The sequence below is a fragment of the Loxodonta africana genome, chromosome 16, assembly GCF_030014295.1.
Source record: "Loxodonta africana isolate mLoxAfr1 chromosome 16, mLoxAfr1.hap2, whole genome shotgun sequence".
Taxonomy (NCBI): domain Eukaryota; kingdom Metazoa; phylum Chordata; class Mammalia; order Proboscidea; family Elephantidae; genus Loxodonta; species Loxodonta africana.
In genome coordinates this window covers 22,515,048-22,541,675 of record NC_087357.1, presented here as the reverse complement: position 1 = coordinate 22,541,675, position 26,628 = coordinate 22,515,048, and the positions used below count along the sequence as shown (strand labels likewise).

Here is a 26,628-nt window from a genome sequence, read left to right as displayed (position 1 = left end):
TGCCCCATAGGGTTTTCTAGGCTGTGATCTTTATGGGGTCAGATTGCCAGGTCATTCCCCCACAGAGCCACTGGGTGGGTTCAAAACACCATTGTTTTGGTTAGCAGCCGAGTGCTTTACCATTGTGCCATCAGGGTTCCTTGACTAGTAGCTTGTGGCTGCCATATTGATCAGCGCAGATTTGGAACGTTTCCATCGTCACGGGTCTATTGGACAGAGCTGAGTCTAGTCTAAAAGACTTGCTACTCAAAATATGGTCATGACCAGCAGCATTAGAAATCACTTGGGAGTTTGTTAGAATGAAGAATCTCAGGTACCGACCCAGACCTAGTGAATCAGAATCTGCATTTTAACAAGAACCCCAGGTGATTCACACACACATTTAAGTTTAAGACGCACTGATGTAGAGTCTCAAGACCATCTTGGCTTTTGCATGGAGAAACCAAACCAAACCAATCCTGTTGCCATCAAGTCGATCCTGACTCACAGCGACACTATAGGACAGAGTAGAGCTACCCCATAAGGTTTCCAAGGCTCTAATCTTATAGAAGCACACTGTTGCATCTTTCTCCTGCAGAGCAGCTAGTGGGTTCGAACTGCTGACTTTTTGGTTAGCAGCTGAGGGCTTAAACACTATGCCAAGAATGTCCCCCTATCCCTTTCACGGTTTCTGGGACATATGTGTCCCAGTTGTATTTTCCACCCCTGGAGGTTTATCAGCGGGCATTTGAGACACTTTAGTACACTCTGGCATTGCAGTGGATACTGGTGCAACTGCCTAAAACACAAGGAAGTTGGTCTGCACCACACTTGAGTGTTGAGGGCCATTCATATGAGGGGATGCTTCCCAGAGTAGTGATTGTGTGAAACTTTTTTGTCTTTTGGATTCTGTACAACGAGATAAGGTTTCAAGTATGTTTACTATTTGCTCTGTGTTATTGAAGAGGTAAGGTTACTGGCTTTAAGAAATATTCAAGTAAATGAGTTATTTTGGGGATGAAAAGTTTGTGATGCACTTACTGGGCCATGGGACTGATAGGTCCCACAAGTGTGATATGCTTCATGGAACGGCCCACTCTGAGTCAAACTGATAACAATTATGTGCAGCAAGCGCAATGTGTATTTTTGGAAAGTTGGGTAAGATATTTTATGGCTCAAGTGTAACCAGGAAAGTGTGATGCACTTCTTGGACCATGGGACCAATATGTCCTACTTGCGTGATGTGCTTCACAGAATATGGGACAAACATGTCCCACTTGCAACTAGCATCCAATTTTTTTCAAATAATAAAAAACTACCAACAAACAACAATTCAGCAGCCATTCCATTAGTGAAAAAACATACCCACTCCTACTGCCACCGAGTCAATTCCAACTCGTAGTGACCCTATAGGACAGAGTAGAACTGCCCCATAGAGTTTCTAAGGAGCGCTTGGTGGATTTGAACTGCCAACCTCTTGGTTAGCAGCCGTAGCACTTAACCACTGCGCCACCATAGCATCACAAAAAAAATCCAATCAGAGAATAATTGGCCTATGAAAGGGCTATTCAGATCGCCCTGCCCCACGGAAAGGATATGCAGAGAGCAGGACCCACATGCAGCCATATTGCCATTAGATGTACCTGGTAAAGCCCTACTGGGGCACAAAAGAGCTCTTCTCCCTGCTGGCTTTTGACAAAGGAGGCGAGGTCCCCAGAAATCATCACTCTAGACCCGTTACTGTGGTTCCCTCTCGACACAGGTGTGCCTCTCTGGGATAGCTATAAAACAGGACACAAGGTGGCTGCTTTCAGAGGCTTGGCCAAATATTGAAGAAACTGAACACTTTATGGAGGGGAAGACAGAGTGCCATGGTCACACAGTTAATAAAAGGGAGAGTCAGAACTTGAACCCTGATCTCTCTGACCCCAAAGTGGGAGTGCCTAACAGCTACACTCAACATTCTTGATGTCTGGAACACCATGGATGGTAGAGTATAATGGTTACAATTCAAGTCCCAGATCCATCACTTAACTGCTTGTGTGTCCTTGGGCTAGAATTATTTTCCTACATGAACACCTAATCATGTTACAATTGTCGTTGCATGCCATCAAGTCAATTCTGACTCACAGTGACCCTATAGGGCAGAGTATAACTGCCCCATAGGGTTTCCTAGCCTGTAATCTTTATGGGACCAGATTGCTAGGTCTTTTCTTCTGCGGAGCTAATGGGTGGGTTTGAACCACCAACCTTTCAGTTAGCAGTCGAGCTCTTAATCACAGTTAAAGAATGTCTTTAAAGCAGGGGAACCCTGTTTTTCAAAGAGAATCTTGCATGGAACCCTAATGTAGAAACAGACAGATCAAAGGAGAATTGTTTTGGCTGCTGAGGGAAGAAGGAGGCTAACAGTCCTCTGGACTCAGTGTCCTTCCCATTCTCCATCCTCAATAACAAGCATTCATACGCAACACCAAATCAGCAAGTCCTAGACTCCCAGAACATTTAAAAATGATTTACCAATAGCTAGCTCTCAGTCTCCTGGTCTTAGCATCTGGAAGCCCCCCTGACTTGGTCCCTGGTTATCTTCCAGCCCAGTCTCCAGTCCCTGAGGACCCCGTGTCCTGGCATACCCTGGGTTACCTCTCTCCTTTTTACTATCTATCAAGCCCACTCTTCCCAAAAGCCACCTTCTCTCTGAAGCTTCCCTGGTGTGAGACATGTAGTCAATCCACCTACCGGACTCACCGTTCTGAGCACTTGCCCCCATCTCCTTTGTGGTTGTACGCCCATGCCTGTCACTTGGCTTGGCCTACGGTAGGTGCTCAACAAGTGTTCGTTGAGCAAATGAACCTCAATGTACAAGTCATCTGTGGATTAATGGAGTTCCTGTGGTTTTGAAAATAAACGCTTCCCAGGAGACACTTTAATATCTGAGGAGGACATGTGGGTTCTTATACCCACAGAGTAATAGAGTTGAAGGGAATTTTAGAGACTATCCAATAACGTTTATGTATTCAGAGGCCGAGAAAGATTAAGTGACTTTCCCAGAAATATTCAGCAAGTAAGTGGCAGGATGGAACCAGAAGCCAGGTATCAAGATTCTTCATTAAGTTGTTGTTTTTAGCTGCTGTTGAGTCCGCTCCTCCCACCTCCTTCCCTGGATCATGGCAATCACATGCACAAAACAATGAAATCCTGCCCAGTCCTGGGCCGTCCTCATAATCAGTTGCAGATCGGACTATTGGGATCCATAGGATTTTCGTTGGCTGATTTTCGGAAGTAGATCACCAGGCTTTTCTTCCTAGTCTGTCCAAGTCTGGAAGCTCTGCTGAAAGCTGTTCAGCATCATAGCAACATGCAAGCTTCCACTGACAGGCAGGTGGTGGCTATGCATGAGGCGTATTGGCCAGGAATCAAACCCAGGTCTCCTGCATGGAAGTCCACAGAACCACCACCATTTCCATCCTTGTTAAGTGCTCACTTGATAAATGAGTCAGCCTCCCGCTCTGCTAAGCTCCTACACGTGGTCCCTTCCAAAATACCCAGCAGTGAACAAGAAAATAGATGTCTGAACCATGTGCGGCCTCACCTTGTTCTGGGGCAGAATGATGATGTCTTTGTAATTGATTTGCCACCAGATGCCTTATGTTGCCTGTGCCGTTTTTCCCTCTGTACCCTTAAAATCAGACCTACGCTGGCAGAGCCTAAAACAGTCATCAGGATCATCAGCACGAGAGTCACAGCAGTCACACCTGGCAGGTAGAGACATACAATTACTCAGGTCAGCCTAACAGTGGAAGGAAGTACATCCCATCCCTGGCCTGGCCTTGCCTACCAGATGCCTCCTAAGCTGCCCAGTCAGCTTAGTTACACTGAGTCCACTCAGATGCCGTCTCTTCCAGGAATCCTGCCCTGACCACCCCTCAGCTCCAATGGCACCCGTACTTTCCTCCCCCTTTGCATAGAAACCTATATTGTAGGCTGATAAGAATGACGACTTCTAACGCCACCACCACCTTTGATCCACCATACACTGTGTGATCTCTTTAGGCGTGATCCATCTATTTCCAGGGCCTGGGCTCCTATCCTAACCACTTGGCACCCTCCCCTGCCTGGATTCTTCTTCCCTAGAAATGAAGCTTCTGAGTCATGTTTCCCTAGAGCAGTGGCTCTCAATGGGGAGGAGGGAGGTTTTACCCCTTAGGGGACATTTGGCAAGGTCTGGAGATATTTTTCTTTTTTACAACTAGAAGGATGTTACTGGCATCTAGTGGATAGAGACCAGGGATGCTGCTAACCATCCTACAATGCACAGGACAGCCCCTACACACATAACAAAGAATCATCCAGCCACAGAAGTCAATAGCGCTGCTGTTAAGAAATGCTGCCCTTCCTGCTACCTTCTCCAAACAGCCACACTTACCTGTAAAAGAAGGTTCCGTATCACAGAGTTCACTGTAAAATCCACAGCCAGGTATGTCTTCAGAAAGGGGACCATGGGGCCAAGTAATATTGAAGAAATTCCTCATGGGTCTTAAAAAAAAAAATACAAAAGACAGAGCTCACTCAATTTATTCTAGTTGTTGCTACCTCAGGTGTGGCAGGGACAACTGAAACATGCGTGTCATTTGCAAAAAGTGGACCTTGGTCTTTAATTCAAACTTTCACTGACATATCCTATTTTCCCATCTCACCAAAACTCTCCAAATCCAGCCTGTAGATAATCTAATTCACGGAAGAGCAATATCGTCTTGCCAGGTAGACTAGCCAACTCAATCTTTTGATTTAAAGCATGTCCCTATTTGATTTAAAAGAGGTCATGCCAATTCTTCAGTGTTGCTGGGATTCTCACCCAGGCTTGATATAGATTAAAAAAAAAAAAAATTTTTTTTTTTTTTTTTAATCTCATTATATACCACCTTGACATTTTACAGACCAAAGCCTGTGCTGTATGCCTGTTCCTATAATACTGGGGATCTATTTGCCGTGGTTCCACAGTCATCAGCCATGGAAGTAGCAGTAAAGGAATCAAAAGACCCATTACATTGGGCAAATTGACTGCAAGAGATCTCTTTAAAGTGTTAAAAAGCAAAGATGTCGCTCTGAGGACTAAGGTGCGTCTAACCCAAGCCTGAGCCAAGCCATGGTGTTTTCAATCGCCTCATATGCATGTGAAAGTTGGACCATGACTAAGGAAGACTGAAGAAGAATTGACATGTTCGAACTGAGGTGTTGGTGAAGAATATTGAATATACCATGGATTGCCAAAAGAATGAACAAAATCTGTCTTAGAAGAAGTACAGACAGAATGCACCTTAGAAGCAATGGTGGCGAGACTGCGTCTCACACACTTTGGACATGTTGTCAGGAGGGACCAGTCCCTGGAGAAGGGCATCATTCTTGGTAAGGTAAAGCATCAGTGAAAAACAGGAAGACCCTCAATGAAAAGGACTGACACAGTGGCTGCAGCAATGGGCTCAAGCATAGCAATGATTGTGAGACTGGCTCAGGACCGGGCAGTGTTTCCTTCTGTTGTGCATAGGGTCGCTATGAGTTGGAACCGACTCAATGGCACCTAACAACAACATTTGCCATGATTATTTTGTTTCCTATGGAGCCCTGGTGGTGCAGTGGTTAAGAGCTATGGCTGTTAACCAAAAGGTCAGCAGTTCAAATTCACCAGCTGCTCTTTGGAAACTCTGTGGGGCAACTCTATTCTGTCCTAATAGGTTGCTCAGAATTGACTAGACAGCAATGAGTTTGGTTTTTGGTTTATTTTGTTTCCTGGGCTGACCCATTTCAGTACATTAAAATTCCATAAGAGTAATGGAGAGGGAGTCTCAAATTGATCTGAATTGGAGGTGGTTGCAGCGGGGCAATGAGAAATTGAATCAAGTTTTAGGCTTCCTTTTTGTTTTCTAATTGATTTATAGCTGAGAGAAGAGAACAAAAAGATTTTTTCCAGGGTCCCCAAGTGACACAAACAGTTTGCACTCAACTACTAACCAAAAGGTTGGCGGTTCAAACCCACCCAGTGGCACTGCAGAAGAAAGGCTTGGAGATCTGCTTCCGTAAAGACTACAGACAAGAAAATCCTATGGAGCAGGTCTACTCTTTAACACATGGGGTCACCATGAGTAGAATCAGCTGGAGTGCAGCGGGTTTGGGTTTTCATGGGGTGGGGAGCCCAGGATGGCATTCAGGTCCTGGTGTCCCTGTGTCCTTTTTGGCATCAGGCTGTCTAGGTAAATCTGTTTCACTGACACTGCCAGCCCTGTGGGGGCTCTGTACTCCATCACCTGCTCTGGGCCCAGGGCCTCTGTGTGGGTAAAGAAGCCCCAAGATAAAAGGCCAGTGGGGACCAGCCCAGGCTGGAGCATTACAGGAGGCCCAGGCCCAGTGGAGGAGCAGCTATGCGTGCGGTGTTCTAAACTGTAATCTAAAGTGGCCAAGCCTCAGCCACCATCAAGTGTAAGGTCTCTGTAAAGGCCCAACATCAGTCATGATGAGTTCAGAGAGCACTGGGGGACGACTTGATGGCAGATTCTGGGAGCTGGATCCCAAATGGCTGGGAAGTATCTCCCGGCCTCAGCAGGACCTCCCGCCCACCCCTCACCCTCCCAGGTAGCTTCTGTAATGTGATTTCTCTCTATCTCTCTACCAGTTGCCATCAGTTGATTCCGACTCATGGCAGCCCCATGTGTGTCAGAGTAGAACTGTACTCCATAGGGTTTAAATGGTGGATTTTTCAGAAGTAGATTACCAGGCCTTTCTTCCAAGGCCTCCCTGGATGGACTTGAACCTCCAACTTCTCAGTTAGCAGTCAAGCATGTTAACTGTTTGAGGCTCACAGATACGTCCCATCAGTACCTGATTACTTTCTGATAGCTGTCATAGTGAAGGAAGGGAAGAAGAGCAGACCCGTTTCTGGATTTCCGTAAGACATAGACCAAGTAATCCATGTGCTTTTCTCCCCAGGAGTCCACAAACACAGGGCCTGTAATCCCTGGAAAAAGAGAGATTGAATGAACAAAGTAAAGAGGGCAAAGAGGAACTTTGAGCTCAAAATACCAACCTGCTGACTCAAATCAACAGAACTCCCTCCCTCTACCCTCAAATGGCCATTGACCACGTATGGGGTTTCTGCCATTTGAGGAAACTTGAACTCTGTTAAATGGCCTCGTTGCCCTTCACACTGTCATCTATGCCAGCATTAGGAATTTCTAAAAGGGCAGGAAAGAGGAAATAAATTGATCTGGCAGAGAGGATTAAACTGAGAGCCGGAGGGAGGACCCCATATTTTTAAAACAAATGCATCAGGGTCTGGAAGGAAGGGAGGGGAGGGAGGCGGTTTAATACTTGCATTTGCAAAGGGTATTGATAGGGTAAACATGAATGAAGCCTGTAAAAACTCCAAACAACAGGCTTTGACTGTCCTCTTCAAATTACAGGACACATTTTAGGATGTGATTTATTAAGTGGATAAGCGAAAGAAAAGATCATGAGCACCCACTACGTGCCAGGCACCTGATATATTTCACACAGCCGTGGAGAGCAGGAGCCTCGGAGAAAGGCAGGTCTTATTCTGAATCCAAGGAGGCCTGGTTGTGGAACGATTAGCAGCTCAGCTGCTAACTGAAGATCTGCAGTGTGAACCCACCAGCTGCTCTGCAGGAGAAAAGAGCTGGCAATCTGCTTCCCTAAAGATTACAGCCTAGGAAACCCTATGGGGCAGTTCTACTCTGTCCTACAGGGTCCCTATGAGTGAGAATCAACTCAGTGGCACACAACGACAACAGCATATTTGGAATCCTGGCTCCTCCACCTAAAAGCATTGTAATCTTGGACAAGTAACTTAACCTTTCTACGCCCGGTTTACTCACCTATATTACAATAAGAATAGTAATACTACCTGCCTAACATGTTGCGTGAGAATACACATAAGCTCTTGGCACACAGCTTGGTACAAGGTAAGTCCTCGATAAATGCTGGTTCTTATTATTATGTATGGTAAAACCAAGGAGCCCTGGTAGTACAAACAGTTAAGCACCTGGCTGCTAACCAAAAGGTTGGTGGTTTGAATCCATCCAGCAGCTCCATAGGAAAAAGACCTGACAATCTGCTTCTATAAAAATGACAGCCACGGAGCAGTTCTACTCTGTCAGACACGATTGCGATGGATTGGAACAACAACATGGTAATACCAGTTGCCATTGCACAGACTCCTACTCATGGCGGCCCCATGCGGGTCAGAGGAGAACTGTGCTGCACAGGGTTTTCAATGGCAGATTGAAAGTAGATCACCAGGCCTTTCTTCCAAGGTGCCTCCGGGTGAACTTGAACTGCCAACTTTTCAGTTAACAGCCAAGCACGTTAACTGTTTGCACCACCCAGGGACTCCATTCTATACGGTAGGAGGTGTTCTCTCTGTCTGACAAATTTCTGACTTGTGCATAGAAAGGCTAAAGCAGTGGGCCATCTTCCACAGTGAGATCAAAGTTAACTCACTTCCTAGTCTACACTCACCCCTGCGAGGAAAGTATGATGGAGATGGATCCCATCTTTAAAGGTTGCTATATCACAAGTCATGCTCAGGGCTCCCATCAGGGAACACAGGAGTGGAAGGATCATGGGCATGACCCCAGGAGGCAAGCCTCACACTCTTGAGTTTCATTCTTGATGGATTCAGTTTGAAAGCTGTTATGGAGAGAGACTTTCCAGAGGGACACAGTGCCCCAGTGGCCTCTCCACCTGCCGTCTAGGCAGAGAAGAATGAGTTAACTGTGGCAGCTGAGAGGTTTAACCTCAATCACCGCTCATAGAAGACCAGAGTCTCCAAGAGAAAGATTAATTCTGTAGCTCAGTGGGAGGCAAGTCATAAAGAAGCCTTTAATCACATGCCTGGCATCTCAAAGCACCATGGGCCAGGGCAGCGGGCCTGAGTTCAGAAAGCCAAGCCCAACAGCAGTCAAAACCACTTACCCTGCAGTACAGCCTGTTTAGAACCCTTCAGAGTGCGGACCAGCTGCCTCCCAGCCCGGAAATCTTTCCCGGCCTTTATCATCTTCTCCACAGTCCGAGCATAGAGCAAGGCTGCGTCGTGAAGGTAGGCAGATTAAGGGCTCACCTTCAACAAGGAAAGAAAGTGTGGCTTTAAGAAGGCCCACGCCCCCTTAGTCACAGTCATCACCGAATTAGGAGGAATCTCTCTCCATCCTCTTCATGGTGTAACACAGCACCTGTTCTTCCAACCAACAAGTAGGGGAGGGCTGCCATGCACCAGGGCCCGGGCCATTAGCTTAGATACCACAGTCTTCCCTTTTCCCCTTCAGGCCTCCTTTTTCAGTTCAATCAGGAATAGCTTTTGAGGACAGAGTTGGGAGGCGGTATGACTTAAGTGAAAGACTGTAGACATTGGATCCAGGCAAACTGGATTTGAATTCTGACCTCCTGCCAATTACTGGCTCTGAGATTTGGGCAAGTTCTATAACCTCTCTGAATCTCAGCTCTCTCATGTATAAAATGGGGATAAAATCAACTGTAATGGTGAGTGAAAGGATTGTAAAATGAAGTCCAATAGGTAAAGTACCTACTGCAATACCTGGCACATAAAAAAAAAAAAATAGTAGGCCTTAAATATGTGTTGATTCTCTTCTACATGTCTAGTGAACAAAATATGAGTGCTTACTAAGTGCCAGGTGCTGTTCTCCCTTCCACATCTGGAATTGAGCTCACACTTAATAGATGGCTTCACAAATATTTGATGATTGACCATTTTGTCTTGTGTGTTGGGATCCAAAATAAGACCCCCAACTCCTAATCAAAGCCCCTGTCATCAGTGGCCTCTTGTCATCTTTGGGCCCCATGCCAGAAGTATCTCAGCTCTGCCTGATGGTGCCTTGGGAAGGGATTCTCTGGGGGTGCCAGAACTTTGCCCATCACCCCACACATACTCAGATCACCACTGGCTGCTCATCTCCCTCTTGACTGTCTTCTCCCTGCTCCAGCACATCTTGCCTTGGCCTGTTCTACTCTACATTCTTGACCACCCTATTCTGGCCCCTGGTCCTGGAATCCTTCTTGGAAAGGTCATTGTCATGGCCCAAACACCTGCCAGTATCTGCTCTGCTACTTTCATGTATAGCATGTTATTAGATACTCAACCCCACAGCCTGGAAGGTTCATGCCATTATCAGTCCCATCCTATAATGAAGTGATTGAAGTATAAGGAGGTTAAGCAATTCACTCCAAGGCCTCCTGGTTAATAAATAGCAGAACTAGGATGGGAGCCCAGGTCTCTTAGTCAAAGGCCATGTGGCCTTTCATCCAGTAACCTTTGTCCCCCATCTGTGGTCCTGGAGTACAGATTTCACCAGAGAGCAGCAAAGTGCTGTTTATTTTGTGTTGCAGGGGAAGGGGAAGGGCTTGTGTGTCCATAGTGGAGGTAGCGGGTGGTGGTGAGGGAAGAGGGGGATTAAGAGGAAGAAATGCAAAAGCCAAACACAAATATCTCATCCTCCAGGAAAGGGAGGCTGGAGGGAGGAAGATCCTGTGTGTCCGACCTGCTCCTCTGAGGAAATGGAGCTGTTGAAGGGTGGCCTCCTCAGCCTTCGGTAGACTTGTTTCTGGAAACCTGCATCTCCAGGGCTTTCTCCGTAGGAGCTGAGGGTGATGAGAAACACTGACTCATAGACTTTTGGGAAGTGTGTCACCTTCTAATTTGTCAATATCTCCTTCCAAAAGCTGTCCTAAAAGTAATGACATAATGTAGGCTTTCTGTATGAAATAATAGAATGGCATGTTAAGTCAATGTTGAATTTGAACCACCACATTCCAATTCTCAGATTTCAAAAGACCTGCCACACAAGGACCACTAGCTAGCCTAGAGGCAGTGGATAGGAAACCAAAAAATAAGTACAAAATAAAAACTTATCTTGGGCTACAAGCAGCTAAGAATAGGTGGCAAAAACGTGAAACATTTAGGACTATTGATTCTTGACTTTGCTTGCAGTTTTGTGTTTTGTTATTATCATTATTATCTATAAACCCGTTGAGCCACTGCTGCTGAGCCGATTCCAACTCATAGTGACCGTATAGGACAGAGTTGAACTGCCCCATATGGTTTCCAAAGAGTGCCTGGTGGATTCGAACTGCTGACCTTTCAGTTAGCAGCCGTAGCGCTTAACCACTATGCCACCAGGGTTTCCATTATTATCTATATTACTACTATAATGAAATTAATGCCCATTCATTGTATATGTATACATACATGTATATATATACATACAGTGAAACCCTTGAGAGCTGGAACTTGCTGGGACTGCCTTATTTTTCTGAGTCTCAAAGGTTTTCTGCCTTTGACAGGGTGCACTTTTCTATCGCTCTCTATTGGTGGAAAATATTTGAGTTTGCTTTCTTTGACAGGTTTCTGCCTTACGTGGGTCCCAGCTTTTGCAGCTTTTACTGTATATGAAAGACAGTAGAACCTTCTCTGATTTCCCTCTCTCTGCCTCCTTTCCCACTCTGACATGTCCACACAGTTGTAGGCATAGATAGAGATGTGTGTGTCTGCATGTGTGTGTGTGCGTATCTGTATGTGGCTGTGTGTCTGCATGTGGGTGTGTGTGTGTTTGCATATGGGTGGGTGGGTGTGTCTGCATGTGAGTGTAGGCATGTGCATGTGGGTGTGTGTGTCTACACGTCGGTGTGCGTGTGTCTGCATGTGGGTATGTGTGTGTCTGCATGTGGGTATGTGTGTGTTTGCATGTGGGTGGGTGGGTGTGTCTGCATGTGGGGGTGGGGTGTGTTTCTGCATGTGGGTGTGTGTATCTGCAAGTGGGTGTGTGTGTGTCTGAATGTGTGTGTATGTGTGTTTCTGCATGTGTGTGTGCATGTGTGTGTGTGACTGCGTGTAGGTTTGTGTGTGTGTCTGGATGTGGACGTGTGTGTGTCTGCATGTGGGTGGGTATGTGTCTGGATGTGGGTGGGTGTGTCTGCATGTGGGTGTGTGGGTCTGTCTGCAAGTGGGTATGTGTGTTTTACATAAATAGTATCACACTACAGTGCTGTTCTACAGCTTAGTCCCCCCCCCAACCTATATTGGGAAGACGTCTATAGAATGAATTTATGCTATTCTTTTTAAAGCATCATGGATTTCAATTGTATGGACAGTAAATGGTATATTTTTAGTTCTGTATTCTCTCTGCCACTATAAACCAACTGGAGTTTGATCATCAAGGGTTTGAAAGAAAGTGACAAGGGACTTGGAAGGGCTTTTCTGCCAATACTAACACTTAGCCCATTGTCTCCTATTCTCATCTGTCTGAGAAGAAACATGAAGAGAAAGAGGGTGGACAGCAGGGCACTCTGGGAAGTTTAGCATATGTTTAGAATTTCAGCAAGCCGCCCAAAGAAACCTGAGACTGTTGGCATATGAAATACTTGACAAAGAAAAAGAAAAGAAATCTTCCTTTGCTCCCTTTTGCCTCATTTCAGCTTCTTATGATCATATAAAACAAGTTCACTTTAGAGAGAGAAAACTGCTGGAGAATACATACGGTGAGTCCCAACTAAATGCAAGTGGCCTTTGTAGATGGTCTGCTAGTGTTGTCAGTGCCTGCTAGTGGTGGTTACGTGCACAGACACTGAAGCCAGCCCACCTGGTTTGGAATATTAATTCTCCCTATAGGGTCCCTATGAGTTGGAACCGACTTGACAGCACCTAACAATATACTGCCAGTTGTGTGACCATGGGCATGCTATTTCATCTTCTCTGAGCCTCGGTTTCATCATCTGTAAAATGAGGATGATAAAAATGTCAACCCTATAGGGTCACTGTGTACATGAGATGAGTTTTAATATGTAAAGTGCTCACAGCAGGCCTGGCACCCAGTAAGCACTTCATAAGGCAGAACTGTGAGGTGCTCAGTGTCCAGAGTCCAGCAGACTGGCTTGGAATATCAGCTATGCCACTTGGGAACTCTGAGGTATTGGGTAGGGCGCCCTACTTATCTAAGCCTCAGTTTTTCCATCTTTAAAATGGGATGCTAATACTATCTATCTCAAAGGCTGTTGGGAATATCAAGTGTAATGGTGTTGTTAGGTGTCATCGAGTCTTTTCCAACTGACATCGACCCTATGTACAATAGAACCAAGTGCTGCCCAGTCCTACATTATCCTCACAGTCGTTGCTGTATTTGAACCACTGTATCAATCCGTCTCATCAAGGAGCTTCCTCTTTTTCACTGACCCTCTACTTTACCAAGTATGATGTTCTTCTCCAGGAACTAGTCCCTCCTGTTAACATGTCCAAAGTAAGTGAGGCAAAGTCTCACCATCCTCACTTCTAAGGAGCATTCTGGCTGTACATCATCCAAGACAGATTTGTTCATTCATGAAGAAAGCAAAAGGTCATTAAAAAGACAGGAAAGAAAGAAAAGACAAAAATGGATGTCAGAAGAGACTCTGAAACTTGCTCTTGAACATAGAGTAGCTAATGCAAATGGAAGAAATGATGAAGTAAAAGAGCTGAACAAAAGATTTCAAAGGGTGGCTCGAGAAGACAAAGCATTATAATGAAATGTGTAAGGACCTGGTGTTAGAAAACTAAAAGCGAAGAACAACTCACTAGTTGTGCAAAAGAACTTTGGGCAAGTTCTTTCAGCTTAGTCTCAGTCTCCTGACCTTAGGATGTGGATATAAGAGCACCTCCTTTGCAGGGTTATAGAGAGCATTCAGTGAGCTAATGCACCCTGGCACGTAGCAAGCACTCCAAACCTGTTATTACCAGAGCTACTGAGCGGTATCAGTACTCACCTCAAACAGCTGCAAAATGATGAAGACAAATTCTCCTGTGTTCAGTCCCAGGTTCTCTGCAGCCAGCAGAATCAAGTTCGCATCTTGTGAGCTGCAGATCAAGATGATAACTGTAAGAAGAGAGAACAGTCAGCCAACTGCACCTGCTCACATGTGCAGGTGCGCACACACATTTTTTTAAGTTGAGCCTGAAGCCATTCTGAATGAGACGTGAGCTTTTTCTCTCCTTGAGCATGCTTTAGGAAACTGGAATGCCTAAACTTGTCCCTGAGCGTATACTTCTTGAAGCAAACCAGCAGTATATAAACTGGCAGATTTTGCCCTACTGAGCTAAAGTCTTCATTGCAGTTCCCCCAGCGTACAAGCCAAAAAAAGTTGGAGAGCATTTTTGTGCTCTAGTTTCTTTAGTTAAACTGACTCAAAAAAATCAGATCAACAGACCTGGCTTGTGACTTATAAGTCACACAGTAGGAGGAATTTGCAGAGGACTTGGAATTGGGGGCACTCAGACTTTCTGAGTTGGGATAGGGGAGGGCAAAAAAGGAGGAGGCCGTGGTACTTATTTTCCATCCAAACACACCCACCCTCTTTTTGAGGACATGCAAATGAAGTAGCAACTAATTTTTTAAATTAGGTAAATTAAAGTCTGTTTATCTGAGGTCTGAAAATGTACCAGGATATAGTAGTGCTAGGCACGGGATATAGTAGTGAGCAAGGCAGAAAGGCCCCTGCCCTCCAGGAGCTGACATTCCAGCAGACAGACAATATACAAGTGAACAGATAAAAGAGATCACTTGAGATTCTAATAAGTGAGGGGGCAAGGATGCTGGGATACTAGCAGGGGAGGGAAAACTACTCTGCATCAAGGATTCAGGAAGGCCTCTCTGAGGAGGTGACTCTGGGCCAAGTCTGGAAGGATGAGAGGAGGCTACCCATGGAAAGAGTACAGGATAGCGTGGGGTGGGGTGGGACTGCAGATGGCACTCCAGCTTAGGGATCCACAGTCCAAAATTCCCAAGGCTGGACCGACCTTAGTTTATTTGAATAACAGAAAGGAGCCAGTTACTAATTCATGCTAGAATGTAGAGTCTTATAAGCACCACAACAAAATAATTGTTAACACATGTTGACCAAGTACTTCGTCTAGACATGGTGCTAAGTACTTTACTGGCATAATCTTATTTAATCCTCATAATTCTATCAGGTAGGTAAGATGACTGTCTCTGTTTTACAGATAAGGTATCTGAAGCACAGAGAGGTTAAGGTACTTGCCCAGAAGCACACAGCCCCTGCTCTGAACAACTACCAAAGCCCAGGGCCCAGCCCACCTGAAACATGCTTCCAGAGCCTACTCTGCGCATCATAACGAGAAAGCAGCTGGAGTTTCATTTTAGACAAAAAACAATTTTTTCTTGGTGATGTAGACCGAAGAAGGGAATTGTTATATGTATCATTAATTTTGGATCATTTCCATCTGCTTTTACCACCCTTAGAAAAATTGAGATTTCTTGGGTTTTTCAATTTGCTTTTCCAGTTTGACTTTTCAAACATAAGCAACAGAAGACTTTCCTACTCACCTCTGGCAGATGATGACAAGTTCCTAAGATTCTCTTGAAGAAGGGCTGGATCATTGTTGGTGTATCTCACACGGGCAGTGATGGTGATTGGGATTTGAGTTTATTTTCTACAACCCTCCATGGCTCACCTACTCCATTCCACGAGGAAGCCCCTAAGTGTCTGTCAAACACCCCAATATGTTTCCAACCCAAGTACTGGAGAATTTTCTGGAGCACATCACCAATTTCCTGCACAGGTGGCATGAGTTTCACACAAGTGTCATACAAGAAGTGGTTCTCCTGTTTTGCCATTTGCCCAATAAAGTCAAACACGGGGATGTTCCACTCAGAGGCCAGCAAACCAATAACCTTGGAAGTAACCAAAAAGATGCTTTTCCATAATTGAGTTTTTGCTACACTCAAACCCCATAGTGAAGTGTGTGCATAGATCATGAATTCAGTGAGTCTTTGGGTCATACTGGGCCCTCTCTTTTGGAATATTAGTATAACAGGTTAGATCCAATTTGAGGATGCAAGACACAGGGGACAAGGATAACAATAACAAGCATTTACTGAGCTCTTACTATTTGCCAAGCAATGTACTAAGAGCTTACATATATCATCTCAATTCTTAACAACATTTCTATGCAGTAGGTATTATCATACCCGGTTTTATAAACAAAAACATGGAGGCACAGAGATGTAAGTTACTTGTCTAAGGTCAAATGGGTAGCAAATAGTAGAGCCAGGTTTGAAACAGACAATCTTGTTCCAGAGCCCACACCCATAACCACTGCTCACTGCTCACTTTCTTAGGCATTTTTTCTGAATTCGTTCCTTATTTCTTGTTCATTAGGAAACAACAGTTTACAAGGAACTTCGGAGAACTTGCATTTAAAGGAGTTAATACATATAAAAATAGCTCTAGAGTTAAATACACCCTTCGAGATTTATAGACAATAGACATATAGTAGTTTAGAGAAGAAAGAAATTGCTTCTGTTTTGGGAACTAGAGATGGAGAGGGTAGAAATAGAGGGATAAAAAAGACTTCATGACATTTGAGCTTGCTTTGAAAAATGGGTAGGATTTGGACAGCTATGAATGTATCCAATGGAGAATTCCAGGAGAAATCAAGACTTAAATTCAAATGTAACTTAACTCCACAGTGTACCACCATTAACGACAGTTGAGCACTATTTTTGACTTCCCATCAACACCTCTCAGATCATATGATATGCAAGGGCATCAACAAACTGAATCCCATTAGCCAGCAAATACTGGTCCTTCATTTCCCTCATTTTCTTGCTCTAGCTTATTGCAATCTGTCATATTTTGCTTTTTCCCATTTGCTTTCACCGTCACTGAATTATTTATTATGTGTACCAAAGGGAAACATAAACAAATGATAGTTTTCTAATTAAAACCAAGCATTTCTTTTTAATTTTTCTGAGTCATGTGGCTGACAACCTTAGCACAAATAATAATAAGAGTCTGCATACAACCTCAAGTTCACAAAATCAACGAAAGGAGAGAGAGGGTGAGTGAGCTAACAATTATTGATTCCAAAGGCTTTCTTTAAAGAGAATGTTAACTGTTCTAAATACATGGTCTGATTATACCTCTAAGAAATGGTACCCAAGAACTACACAGTTATTCTTATAATAATACAGTCCTTGTCAGGAGATTATTTGCATCTGTACCACCATCTTTAAGGCCACCTCCTCCCAATGGAAACTCCGTCAAAGTTTCTAAAAGACTGTATACTCTACCTCTGCTGCTTCCAGGCATGCTGGTCCAAATGGAGCAGAAATCTGTTCTCTCTCGACCTGGTTAATAAAAGTAGTAAGGGCCTCCTTGGCACTGCAACCTAAGTTGGTGTAAGTGAGCGCCCAGTTAAAGTTTTCCAGGTGAGCCAGCTCTGAGTTGACCTTGTCGATGGCCATCTGGAGGCCTGCACCCAGCCTTTGCACACTGAATGGATTGGAGATGTTCCAGGGGGCCTGGAGGCCCACAGTGAGTTTAGCAGCCTCAAGCCAAGTCACCAGCATGCTGGCAAAGAGCATCAAAAATAGCAGTGGGTGGCCAGCATGGCACTCAACCCCCAAACACAGACCAGAGCTGCATGGGGCCTCATGACCTATTCTGGGAGCCTTGGAAGGTGTCTAATAGCCGTGTCACTGCAGAAATCTGAGCAGCCCAGCTTCCTGACTACTCACGCCGGGAGGTTATATGACAGTGCCTGAGTTCCCTAAGGACCACAGCTTGCTTTCTATCCAGTGCTGTTAATTAATCAAAACCCTCCCTTTTCAGAGTCACTTCTAACACAATCTAGAATCAACAGAGACTGTGGAAAGGGCTGAGGCAGGGAGAGGCCCTGGTTATCGATCTGGTGACACCACTGCAAGTCATCAGACCCCTTGGTGCCTCTTCACCAGTGATGGCCTGTGTAAAACTTTGACCCCATTGCTTATCAGTTGTGTGACCTGGGACACTCTATGCTTTCATCTCCTGATCGGTGAAATGGTGATGAAACTGTAAGGGAATCTTCTCTAGAGCGATATGATGTTATCAGGCGCTGTCTGGTTGGGTTCTGACTCATAGTGACCCTATGTACAACAGAACAAAACACTGCCTGTTCCTGCGCCATACTCATAATCATATGAGAGGGCTTACCAATGTTAAAATAAAAATCATATTAAGCCGATGATAGAAAATAATTGAAGTTTATTTAGTATATGATTTGCAAATCAGTATAACATTTCAATTAGGGAGTCAAAAGTGTTCTGAAGATGAGAAAAACTAAGAGTCTTATACTCTACCCCACCAACGTTGTCATGGAAACAGGGCCAGAACGGTGTTTTTATAATAACAATTTACCCTAAAGCACAGCTTCCAGTCTGATCCTGGAGTTTCTGTTTCTGGAAACTGATTGCACATAGATAATTCTTCAAAAGAGCCCAATGCCTAAGGCAAAATTGTCCCAACTACGCAGCTTAATAGGCTATTGTTTGACTAAAGGTGACTTTAGGAAACCAGTTTCTTCAAGGCTCAAGGTTTAAAAGGACACCTAAGGTCAAATAGTCTGGATGGGTCACCCCAGCTCCATGGACCCCGAAATCTGGATTCCAGGAGAATTAATAAGTTTTCTCACCAAGAACCTGGAGCAGGAGCTAGGGAGAGTTTGCTGATACATGAATTATAACCCTCCTACTGGTCAGGACTAGGCACTGGGGGCAGCCCTTTATTAAGTATTACGAGGATGGCAGGGCCCTCGGCAGGCCATTGCTATCTCCAGGTAAGATGGCCCACCCATCAGCCGGACACATTAATATAAAGGGCTCTACTCCCACCTCCCATGGACTTTCTTCTGGGTCACTTCTGGCAGGGAAGGGGCTGGTGTCTCACGTTCATCTCAGGATGGGGTATTTCAGCGCAACTGACTTGCTGTGAATGTCAAAGCTTGATCTAAGGACCACCTACATCAGTCTCTCCAGATGTACACATACAGATTCCAGGGCCCCACTCCAGACCCTGTGAACCAGAATGCTTTAGGGTTGCCCCAGGAATCTGCATTTTGACAGGCCCTTGTCTATCATTGGAGGAGCCCTTGTGGTGCAATGGTTAAAGTGCTTGAATGCTAACTGAAATGTTGGCAGTTAGAAACCACCAGGGGCTCCACAGGTGAAAGACGTGGCAGTCTGTTTCTGTAAAGATTTACAGCCTTGGAAACCCTATGGAGGAGTTCTACTCTGGCCTATAGGATCGCTGTGAGTCGGAAGCGACTTGATGGCAGTGGGTTTCATTTGGTTTGTCTATCTTTATGTGCCTGAAGGTTTGAGAAACTCTGAGAGGAAAGAAAGCACAGTCAGCAGCTGTTCCCTACCTACCTTCCTTTAGTAACAAGCCCCTGGTGGGATTGCTGAGCCTCAGCCTACCTCAGAGGGCATTTCCAAGCTGGAGATGGAGGTTGCTTTTCTCCAAACCAAAGGCACCGTAACTTCTTCGCTGAGCTTCGGTTTCTCTCACTCCTCTGTTAGGACATCTTAAAGGCAATTTGCAAAATCATCTGAGTCCAAAAACTTCCTCATTCTAATCACAGGCAGAATTCCATGGATCTTTTTGGCTCAGATGCTTACCAGATGGCTTATCAGGCCTTGGGTAGTTAAATCTATGACTCAGTTTCCTCGTCTTCGAAACAAGCATAATAATGTCCCTTTCAGGAGGATGTTATAAAGACACAACGAGATCATGTAATTACTCAGCAAAGTGCATTGTGTTCAGTAGAAACTTAATAAAGGAGTGTTAATTTATTGTCATTCACATTTAATGACATTCAATTGATACTCAATATCATTGAACAAATCATGATGCTGAAAACAATGTTTTATCACGCTCTCACTCCGCATCTCCTTCCCCCCGCCATGTAATTTTTTTCTTGTATTCCCATTCTACAGAATTTTTATTCGTTTCTTGGTATTCATGGAATTACCTTTCTCCTGAGAATCTTCCAGGTCAGGTGATTGTGTGTCCTTTTCCGGATCCTTAGACCTACCACAGTGTTTAGCCCTTAAGCACACAAATTAATATTATTTATAATAAGTTTTTTTTTTTTCTTATATGCTTACAAGTGAGCATGGTCAAAACCTGAAGAAAACACTGATGATATTTAGTGTTGGTGAGAGTTTAAGGAACAGACATACATTTCTGCTGAGAGTATTAATTGATAACAATTTTGAAATATGCATCCAAAATCTTAAGAATATGGATATCTTTGATTCAAAAATTACAATTTTAGGGATTTATCCTAAAGAAATACAGTTGTATGATAAGATTTATCTGTGGTATCATCTCTAATAGTCAAGCACTGGACCCAATCTTTATGTCTACCGGTTAAAGCCAGCTGCTGTGCCATTGACTCCAACTCATGGCGACTTCATGTGTGTCAGAGTAGACCTGTGCTCCATAGGGTTTTCAATGGCTGGTTTTTCTGAAGGAGATTTCCAGACCTTTTTAAACCTCCACCCTTTTGATTAGCAGCCAAGCATGTTAACCGTTTACATCAACCACCCAGGGACTCCATCTCCAAAACTAGGGTCCTGGGAAAATAACATGTAGTAAATCCATATGACCGAGTACCATGCTATCATTAAAATGATATTTTAGGTGTGCATTTATTGACTTAGAAAAATAGTTACAATGTATTATTAAGTGAAGAAGTACACTATAAAACAATATGTATAATATCCTATTTTTATTGTTTTAAAAAACACAGAAAGTTACACAGAAAAGATGACATACACAAAGCCACTAAAGGTGACTACTCTGGGTGATGGGAATTATGGTGGGTTTTCTCTCTCTTAATTTTCTTATTTTTTTATTAAAATCTTTGCAGTAAGCAAGAAAATTAAAAGTTTTGATTAAAAGTAAACTTCAAAGTCTTGTATTTGGAAAGTGAAAGTACAGAGGGCTAAATTCCTGTTGTCTTAATTCCTCAGGCCAAAAGCCATCTTACTGCTAGTCTGGGCCCTCACACTTCTAGCTACTTGGCTCACCTCTGTGGACTCTAACTATCCTCTGCTGAGCTTCCATTTCTCCATTGCAGTCAGAGGGGGAGAGAGACAGAGAAGTGTGGTCCAGGTAATAGGGATCATGGGTCTTAAATCTAATGCCATTGTTTCAGGCCCACTTTGCATAAAACACTTAATTGGCTGCAGTGGAAAAGGCCTCATGTTAAAGCCAGGCTCTTGTTGTGCCTTGGAGTCGATTTAGACTCCTAGCAACCCCATGTGACAGAGTAAAACTGTCCTAAATGGTATTCTAGGCTATAACCTTTATGAGAACAGATCGCCAGGTCTTTCTCCTGTGGAGCTGCTGGCTGGGTTTGAACTGCCAACCTTTTGGTTAGCAGCCAAGCACTAAACATTGTGCCACAGAGCTCCTTAAAGCCAGGCTAGGGAGTGTATTAGTTTCCTAGAGCAGCCATAACAAAGTGCCACAAACCAGATGGCTTAAAACAGCACAAATTTATTCTCTCACAGTTCAGGAGGCCAGAATTCTGAAACGAAGGTGTCATCAGAAGCAGACTGTCGAGTCCTTGTTCCTAGTCTGTCTTTGTCTGGAAGCTCAGCTGAAACCTGTCCACCATGGGTGACCCTGCTGGTATTTGAATACTGGTGGCATAGCTTCCAGCATCACAGCAACACGCAGGCCCCCACAGTACAACAAACTGACAGACACATGTAGTCCTTGGTAGTCCACAATTGGTAGTTCCCTTTGTAGGCCACAATTACCTTATTTGTATACACCCAACCAATCACTTGGGTGGGAGTTAACAAGACCATGGAGAGAAAGGCCGTGTGAAAGCAATCCAACACAGCACACAGGTGGAAATTAATTTTGGGGGGGTACTATTCAACCCAGTCCAGGGGGTTTGCAGGGACTGTGGCTGCTGGGGGGGATACAGTGTTCACCATTTTACTTCTCTGGTCCTCCTCCCTTCTAGAGGATTTTTATGCCAATAAGTTACAAGTAAGGATCCCCGGTGGCAGAGTGGTTAAGAGCTCAGTGGGTAACTGAAAGGTGAGCAGTTCAAACCCACCAGTCAATCTACAGGAGAAGGATGTGGCCATCCACTTCTGCAAAGATTACAACCTTGGAAACCTTATGGGGCAGTTCTACTCTGTCCTGTAGAGTAATTATGAGTGGGAATTTTATTTGACAGCAATGGATAATCTTTACTCAAGCAGATCTCCAGGTCTTTCTTCCACAGAGCATCTGGGTTGATTTACACTGCCAACTTTTTGGTTAGTAACCAAGCTCTTAACCATTGTACCACCAGGCTTTTGTAAATAGTTATGATGCCATCTTTCCATGTAAAACTTCTATAAGCAAATGTTAGCAGAGCCATAAGAAAGTAGGCTAAAGATTGACCTTCTATAAAGAGAAAATGTGTCTTAGGTCTGCGACAAAGCAAATTCCTTGGGATTCAAAAGTCACTCTTTTAGGTGATCATGTATACACTTTCCCTAGAAAGCAGAGGATGAGGCAGTGGCCTTGGGCTGCTGAAGAGAATATTCTGGTCTTATTTCTGAAAAGGTTTTTGCAAGGGTAAGAGACAAACTCTTTCCCTCTGTCTCCTGTGTACTTCGAGCATCTGATATTTGTTCTGTGGTGCTGAAATACCCTCTCCCTTTGGTCTGTAATAAGTTGCTCCTTCTCAGGCCTATTTCCACAAGACATGTGTCTTTGACACCTGAGCAGTTGTTTTTGAAAATCTGGGACTTCTCATCAATAGTTTTGAGTTTTCTTCTGGCTGCAAATATAATCTGAGGTTTAGTAGGTTGATCAGGCTTAAGTGCCAAAGACTCCCTCTTCCTTTGCCCTGCCTGCCCCCATAAAGCCTTAGCATGAAGAACAAAAACTTTCAGAAGGCCATGGGGCCAAGGGGCACCTTCCTGTTTTGGGTACTCAGTAACTCAGTTACTTAATGATTACCACCACCACCAGTTGCCTTCAACTCAACTCTAACTCATGGCAATGTCATGTGTGTCAGAGCAGAACAGGGTTTTCAATAGCTGACTTTTCAGAAGCAGATTGCCAGGCCTTTCTTCTGAGGCACCTGCACCTCTATGTGGACTTGAACCACCAACCTTTCAGTCAGTAGCTGAGCACTTAACAGTTTGGGCCACCCAAGGACTCCACTTAATGATTAACTTCCCATAAAATCTTAGGTTTTCCAAGAACAGTTTGTTGTCTCAGTGTCCCAGACACTTGAGTAATAAACAATATGCCCTTGTCTAATATACGCTTCTCTGGTGATGGCACACTTCTAACCCACAAGAATGAAATGCTTTTATCTGTGCCAATCGGGGATCTGAGTGGCCCTGGGCTGGTTATCTGGGTGGTTCCTCTCTGGTGAGTAGCCATCTAAATCAAGACAGGATGTCCTATCTGACTCCTCCACCCTCTTTAGCTTTTTGTCTGAAAAGTCCAGAAGCCCTCCCACTTCCTGGCATTTCCTCCCGGAGAGCTCACTGACTCATCAGAGCCCAGAGCTCAGGGCTGTTCTCACCATGCTCCAAACCCAGGGAACCAGGGCTGCAGAGCAGTGGACTATGTCCTTGAAGGGTAGGGGTAGAGGGGTATTGGCATCCCTTCAAAGTATCGATGCTCCTGCCTGTGGCACGGGAAACGTCTTTCTCACCACACCTTGTAGGAGGCAGTGTACGCAAGTTGGGAACAGGTTTTGGCGTGAGACCTAAGCTGGCTTGGATAAGTTATGCATCCTCTGAGCTCCAGTGTCCTCATCTGTAGTTACCAGGATGACCATATGTGAGGATTAAATGACAGAATAGCCTTAAGACACACAACATGGTGTCCAGCATGTGACAACATTCAATGACTGGTATCAGTGTTGTTACAAGGGACTGTTGCTTTGGTTCACAAGATCATCAAATCTGTTGGAGCGATGCTATATGAACCCTGAGGAATGAGTAAAAGACAGAGGCGAGCAAGTTCACCTTAAGGAGTTACAACACGTTCACTGCTGCGCCTGGGTAATACCCAGGGGCAGATTAACTGGTAAGCACAGTATACACCGGCTTACAGAAAGCCAGGTAGGCACAGGCTTAATTGTGCTTACTTACTAATCTACAGTGCACCATTTCAGGTGGGTTTCACCACATCTTGAAACCCATGAGAAATTGTGCACTACAGATTAGCAAGTAAGCACAATTAAGCCAGTGCCTGCTTTGCTTATTGGGTAATCCGTCCCTGGGCCCATACCACCTCTTGCATCTATTTTACTGGCATTAAGGCAAAGGACTTTTTATCTAAATCAGTGCTATCCAAATATATATATATATATATATATATATATATATATCATGAGAACCACTTGTGTAATTTAAAATGCTCTACATGACACATACTAAAGAGTAAAAGCAAAAGGTAAAATTACTTTGAATCATATTTTTATTTAACCTAATAGATTCTAAATATCATCACTTCATTGTGCAAACTGTATTTTAAAAAATGAGACCTTACATTATTTTCTTTGTACCAAGTCTTCAAAATCTGGTGTTCATTTGATACTTACAGTACATCTCAGTTCAGACTCACCACATTTCAAGTGTTCAAATAGCCCCAAGTGGCTAGCAGCTACGGGATTGGACAGCCAGGTCTAAACCTTCACCTTGAGCTCTGTTTCTAACACACCTGGGAGCTAGCAAATTTCCTATGGGGCCGTTGAAGGTTCTGGGAATTTAGTGGCATCCCCAGCTTGACATCTCACTCAGAGACCTTTATACTTTCTATCTAACATTTAAATGCCCTTCGGAATCTCTTGATGATAAAGGAGCAAGTTGTCTGAGTTACTATGTCCCAATGTCATTCACGTCATGACAGCCACCGAGTGATAATATTTATATGACACACCAAAACCCCTAGATGAGGCTGTCCATGAGAACAGCCACACCCAGCCATTCTGAAAGTCAAGTGAATCAGTATCTCTTGGTCCACCAGAATAGTAGTTGGGCAGCTCAAGTCTAAGGTTGCAAGGCAATTTGCTTTGTGTGTTTTCTTTGGCGGAAGGAGGATACTGCACGGGAGAAGTGCTTTTTCTTCTCTTCCCAAATTGCAATCTGTGCAAACACTGTCTTTGTTAACCAAGTGCTCGTGCTTGGGTAACATCTCCTTCCTACAAAGAATGAGCAAGTGGCCCAACACCTTGGGTGCCCAACCTATCAGCGTCAGTGACCTGGGTTGAGAGAATGAGCTGCTACAAACCTTGAGCTCTGGGGGGAGCAGCATCTCTGTCATGCTCTGGGATGTGCCCATGGTGTAGGTCTGACAGCAGGGCCCAGAATGGAACTGTGAGCACTCACGGCACAGCAGGCAACTGGGAACAAAGAGGTGGGGTGGAGAGAGGATTACCCAGCTGAAATTTTTGGTCCTTTGGTCCCTTCAGTTGAGTGAAAGGAGGCTTTGTGTGGGAAATGGGTTCTTAGGTAGGAAGGACCTCCAGGCAGACAGGAAGATCTTCTAAGGTGAGAGCGGCTAGCTCTTGCTCTGCTCTTGGCCTCTGGTCCACATGGCTGACCTTGGGTCCTGCTTTTCTAGGGCAACAGTTCTCAATTTCCTTTGAAAGGCCAGTGAAAGTTCCCAAGGGAAATACACTTATAAACTTACCATACTGCAAGGGTTCAGGGAGCAGGTTATACTCAATCATGGGCTCTAGCCTCAGGCTGCCTGAGCTCAAAACCTGACTCTACAAATCTGCCAACTGGTAGTCATGTGCCTTGGGCCAGTTATGTGGCCTCTCTTTACCTCTCTTCTGTAAAATATTAACAATAACTTCTTCATACGGTTGCTGTGAGATTAAAAGAGGTAGTGTCAACAAAGCTCTTAGCACAGTGCCACATGGTAAGTGCTCAATAAGATTCACTCTCATGATCATCTAGAAGGCCTTCAAAAAGCATCTGGCATGAGAATCATAGATTGGGTGTCATTAGCCTTTTGAAATATCAGATAACCTGGGGAAGGGTTGGTACGGAATTTAGATGGCCAGTTATGGTACCCTTGTTAAGAGAGATCTTAAGGGCCTTTGCCCCTTTCTTTTCACATCTCAGTAGAAGGCTAAACTTTAAAATCAGTTCTGCCATGCGAAAAGCTAAAGGCCAGTCCATCACAGCTTTATTTTTGGCTACTTCATGGTGCCTGGGCCCTAAGAGCCTGCCATCACGACCTCTGCCCTGCTCTACAGCTAACTCTAGGGAGAAACATCTCATTGTTTTCCCTTCTAATCTATCGTTGCTAAGTTAACATGAGTAGACACAGCTTATACTTCTGGCATTCTGCTGCTCTTTCCTCTTGGGCCATGTTGCCAGTCTTCTAATGACTTGTACTAGCAATCAAAGCAGCCTAGATCTTCCTAAGTAAGTGTTCTCCACCCCCATATGTCTTAGCTACTCCAGTTATCTTGTGTTTACCCGTGTTCTTCTCATCCCCACCTTTCATCTTTACCTTTACCCAAAACACTTACGGTGAGCACTGTTCAATGGCTGTCCCATGACTTGAATCCAAGATAATATTCAGAAGCAGCGGAGCTAGAGAGATTTAAGAGGAATGCTCTGGATTCTGAGAGCAGAGGTTTTATTAAAAGGAGGAATTCATCTCTCCTTTAGAAGGGCTTCATTAGGTTCAATGGCATCTGGAATCTGGAGACGTCCCCCTAAAAACCCGTGGCTGTCAAGTCAATTCCAACACATGGTGAACCCA

At 44.4% G+C, this 26,628-nt stretch overlaps 1 protein-coding gene across 1 annotated transcript in view; it reads right to left on the bottom strand.

Moving 5' to 3' along the window:
- LOC100656678 (guanylate cyclase 2G-like) overlaps positions 1-26,628 on the bottom strand; it is a 59,090-nt gene that overhangs the window by 31,958 nt on the left and 504 nt on the right. The window contains 12 exon segments of the mRNA XM_064269902.1: positions 1,623-1,760; positions 3,569-3,621; positions 3,673-3,731; positions 6,850-6,985; positions 8,962-9,106; positions 10,542-10,727; positions 13,795-13,904; positions 15,372-15,470; positions 15,473-15,719; positions 17,121-17,444; positions 25,138-25,249; positions 25,540-25,543. Of these exon segments, the coding sequence (XP_064125972.1) occupies positions 1,623-1,760; positions 3,569-3,621; positions 3,673-3,731; positions 6,850-6,985; positions 8,962-9,106; positions 10,542-10,727; positions 13,795-13,904; positions 15,372-15,470; positions 15,473-15,719; positions 17,121-17,444; positions 25,138-25,249; positions 25,540-25,543 (1,613 nt within the window).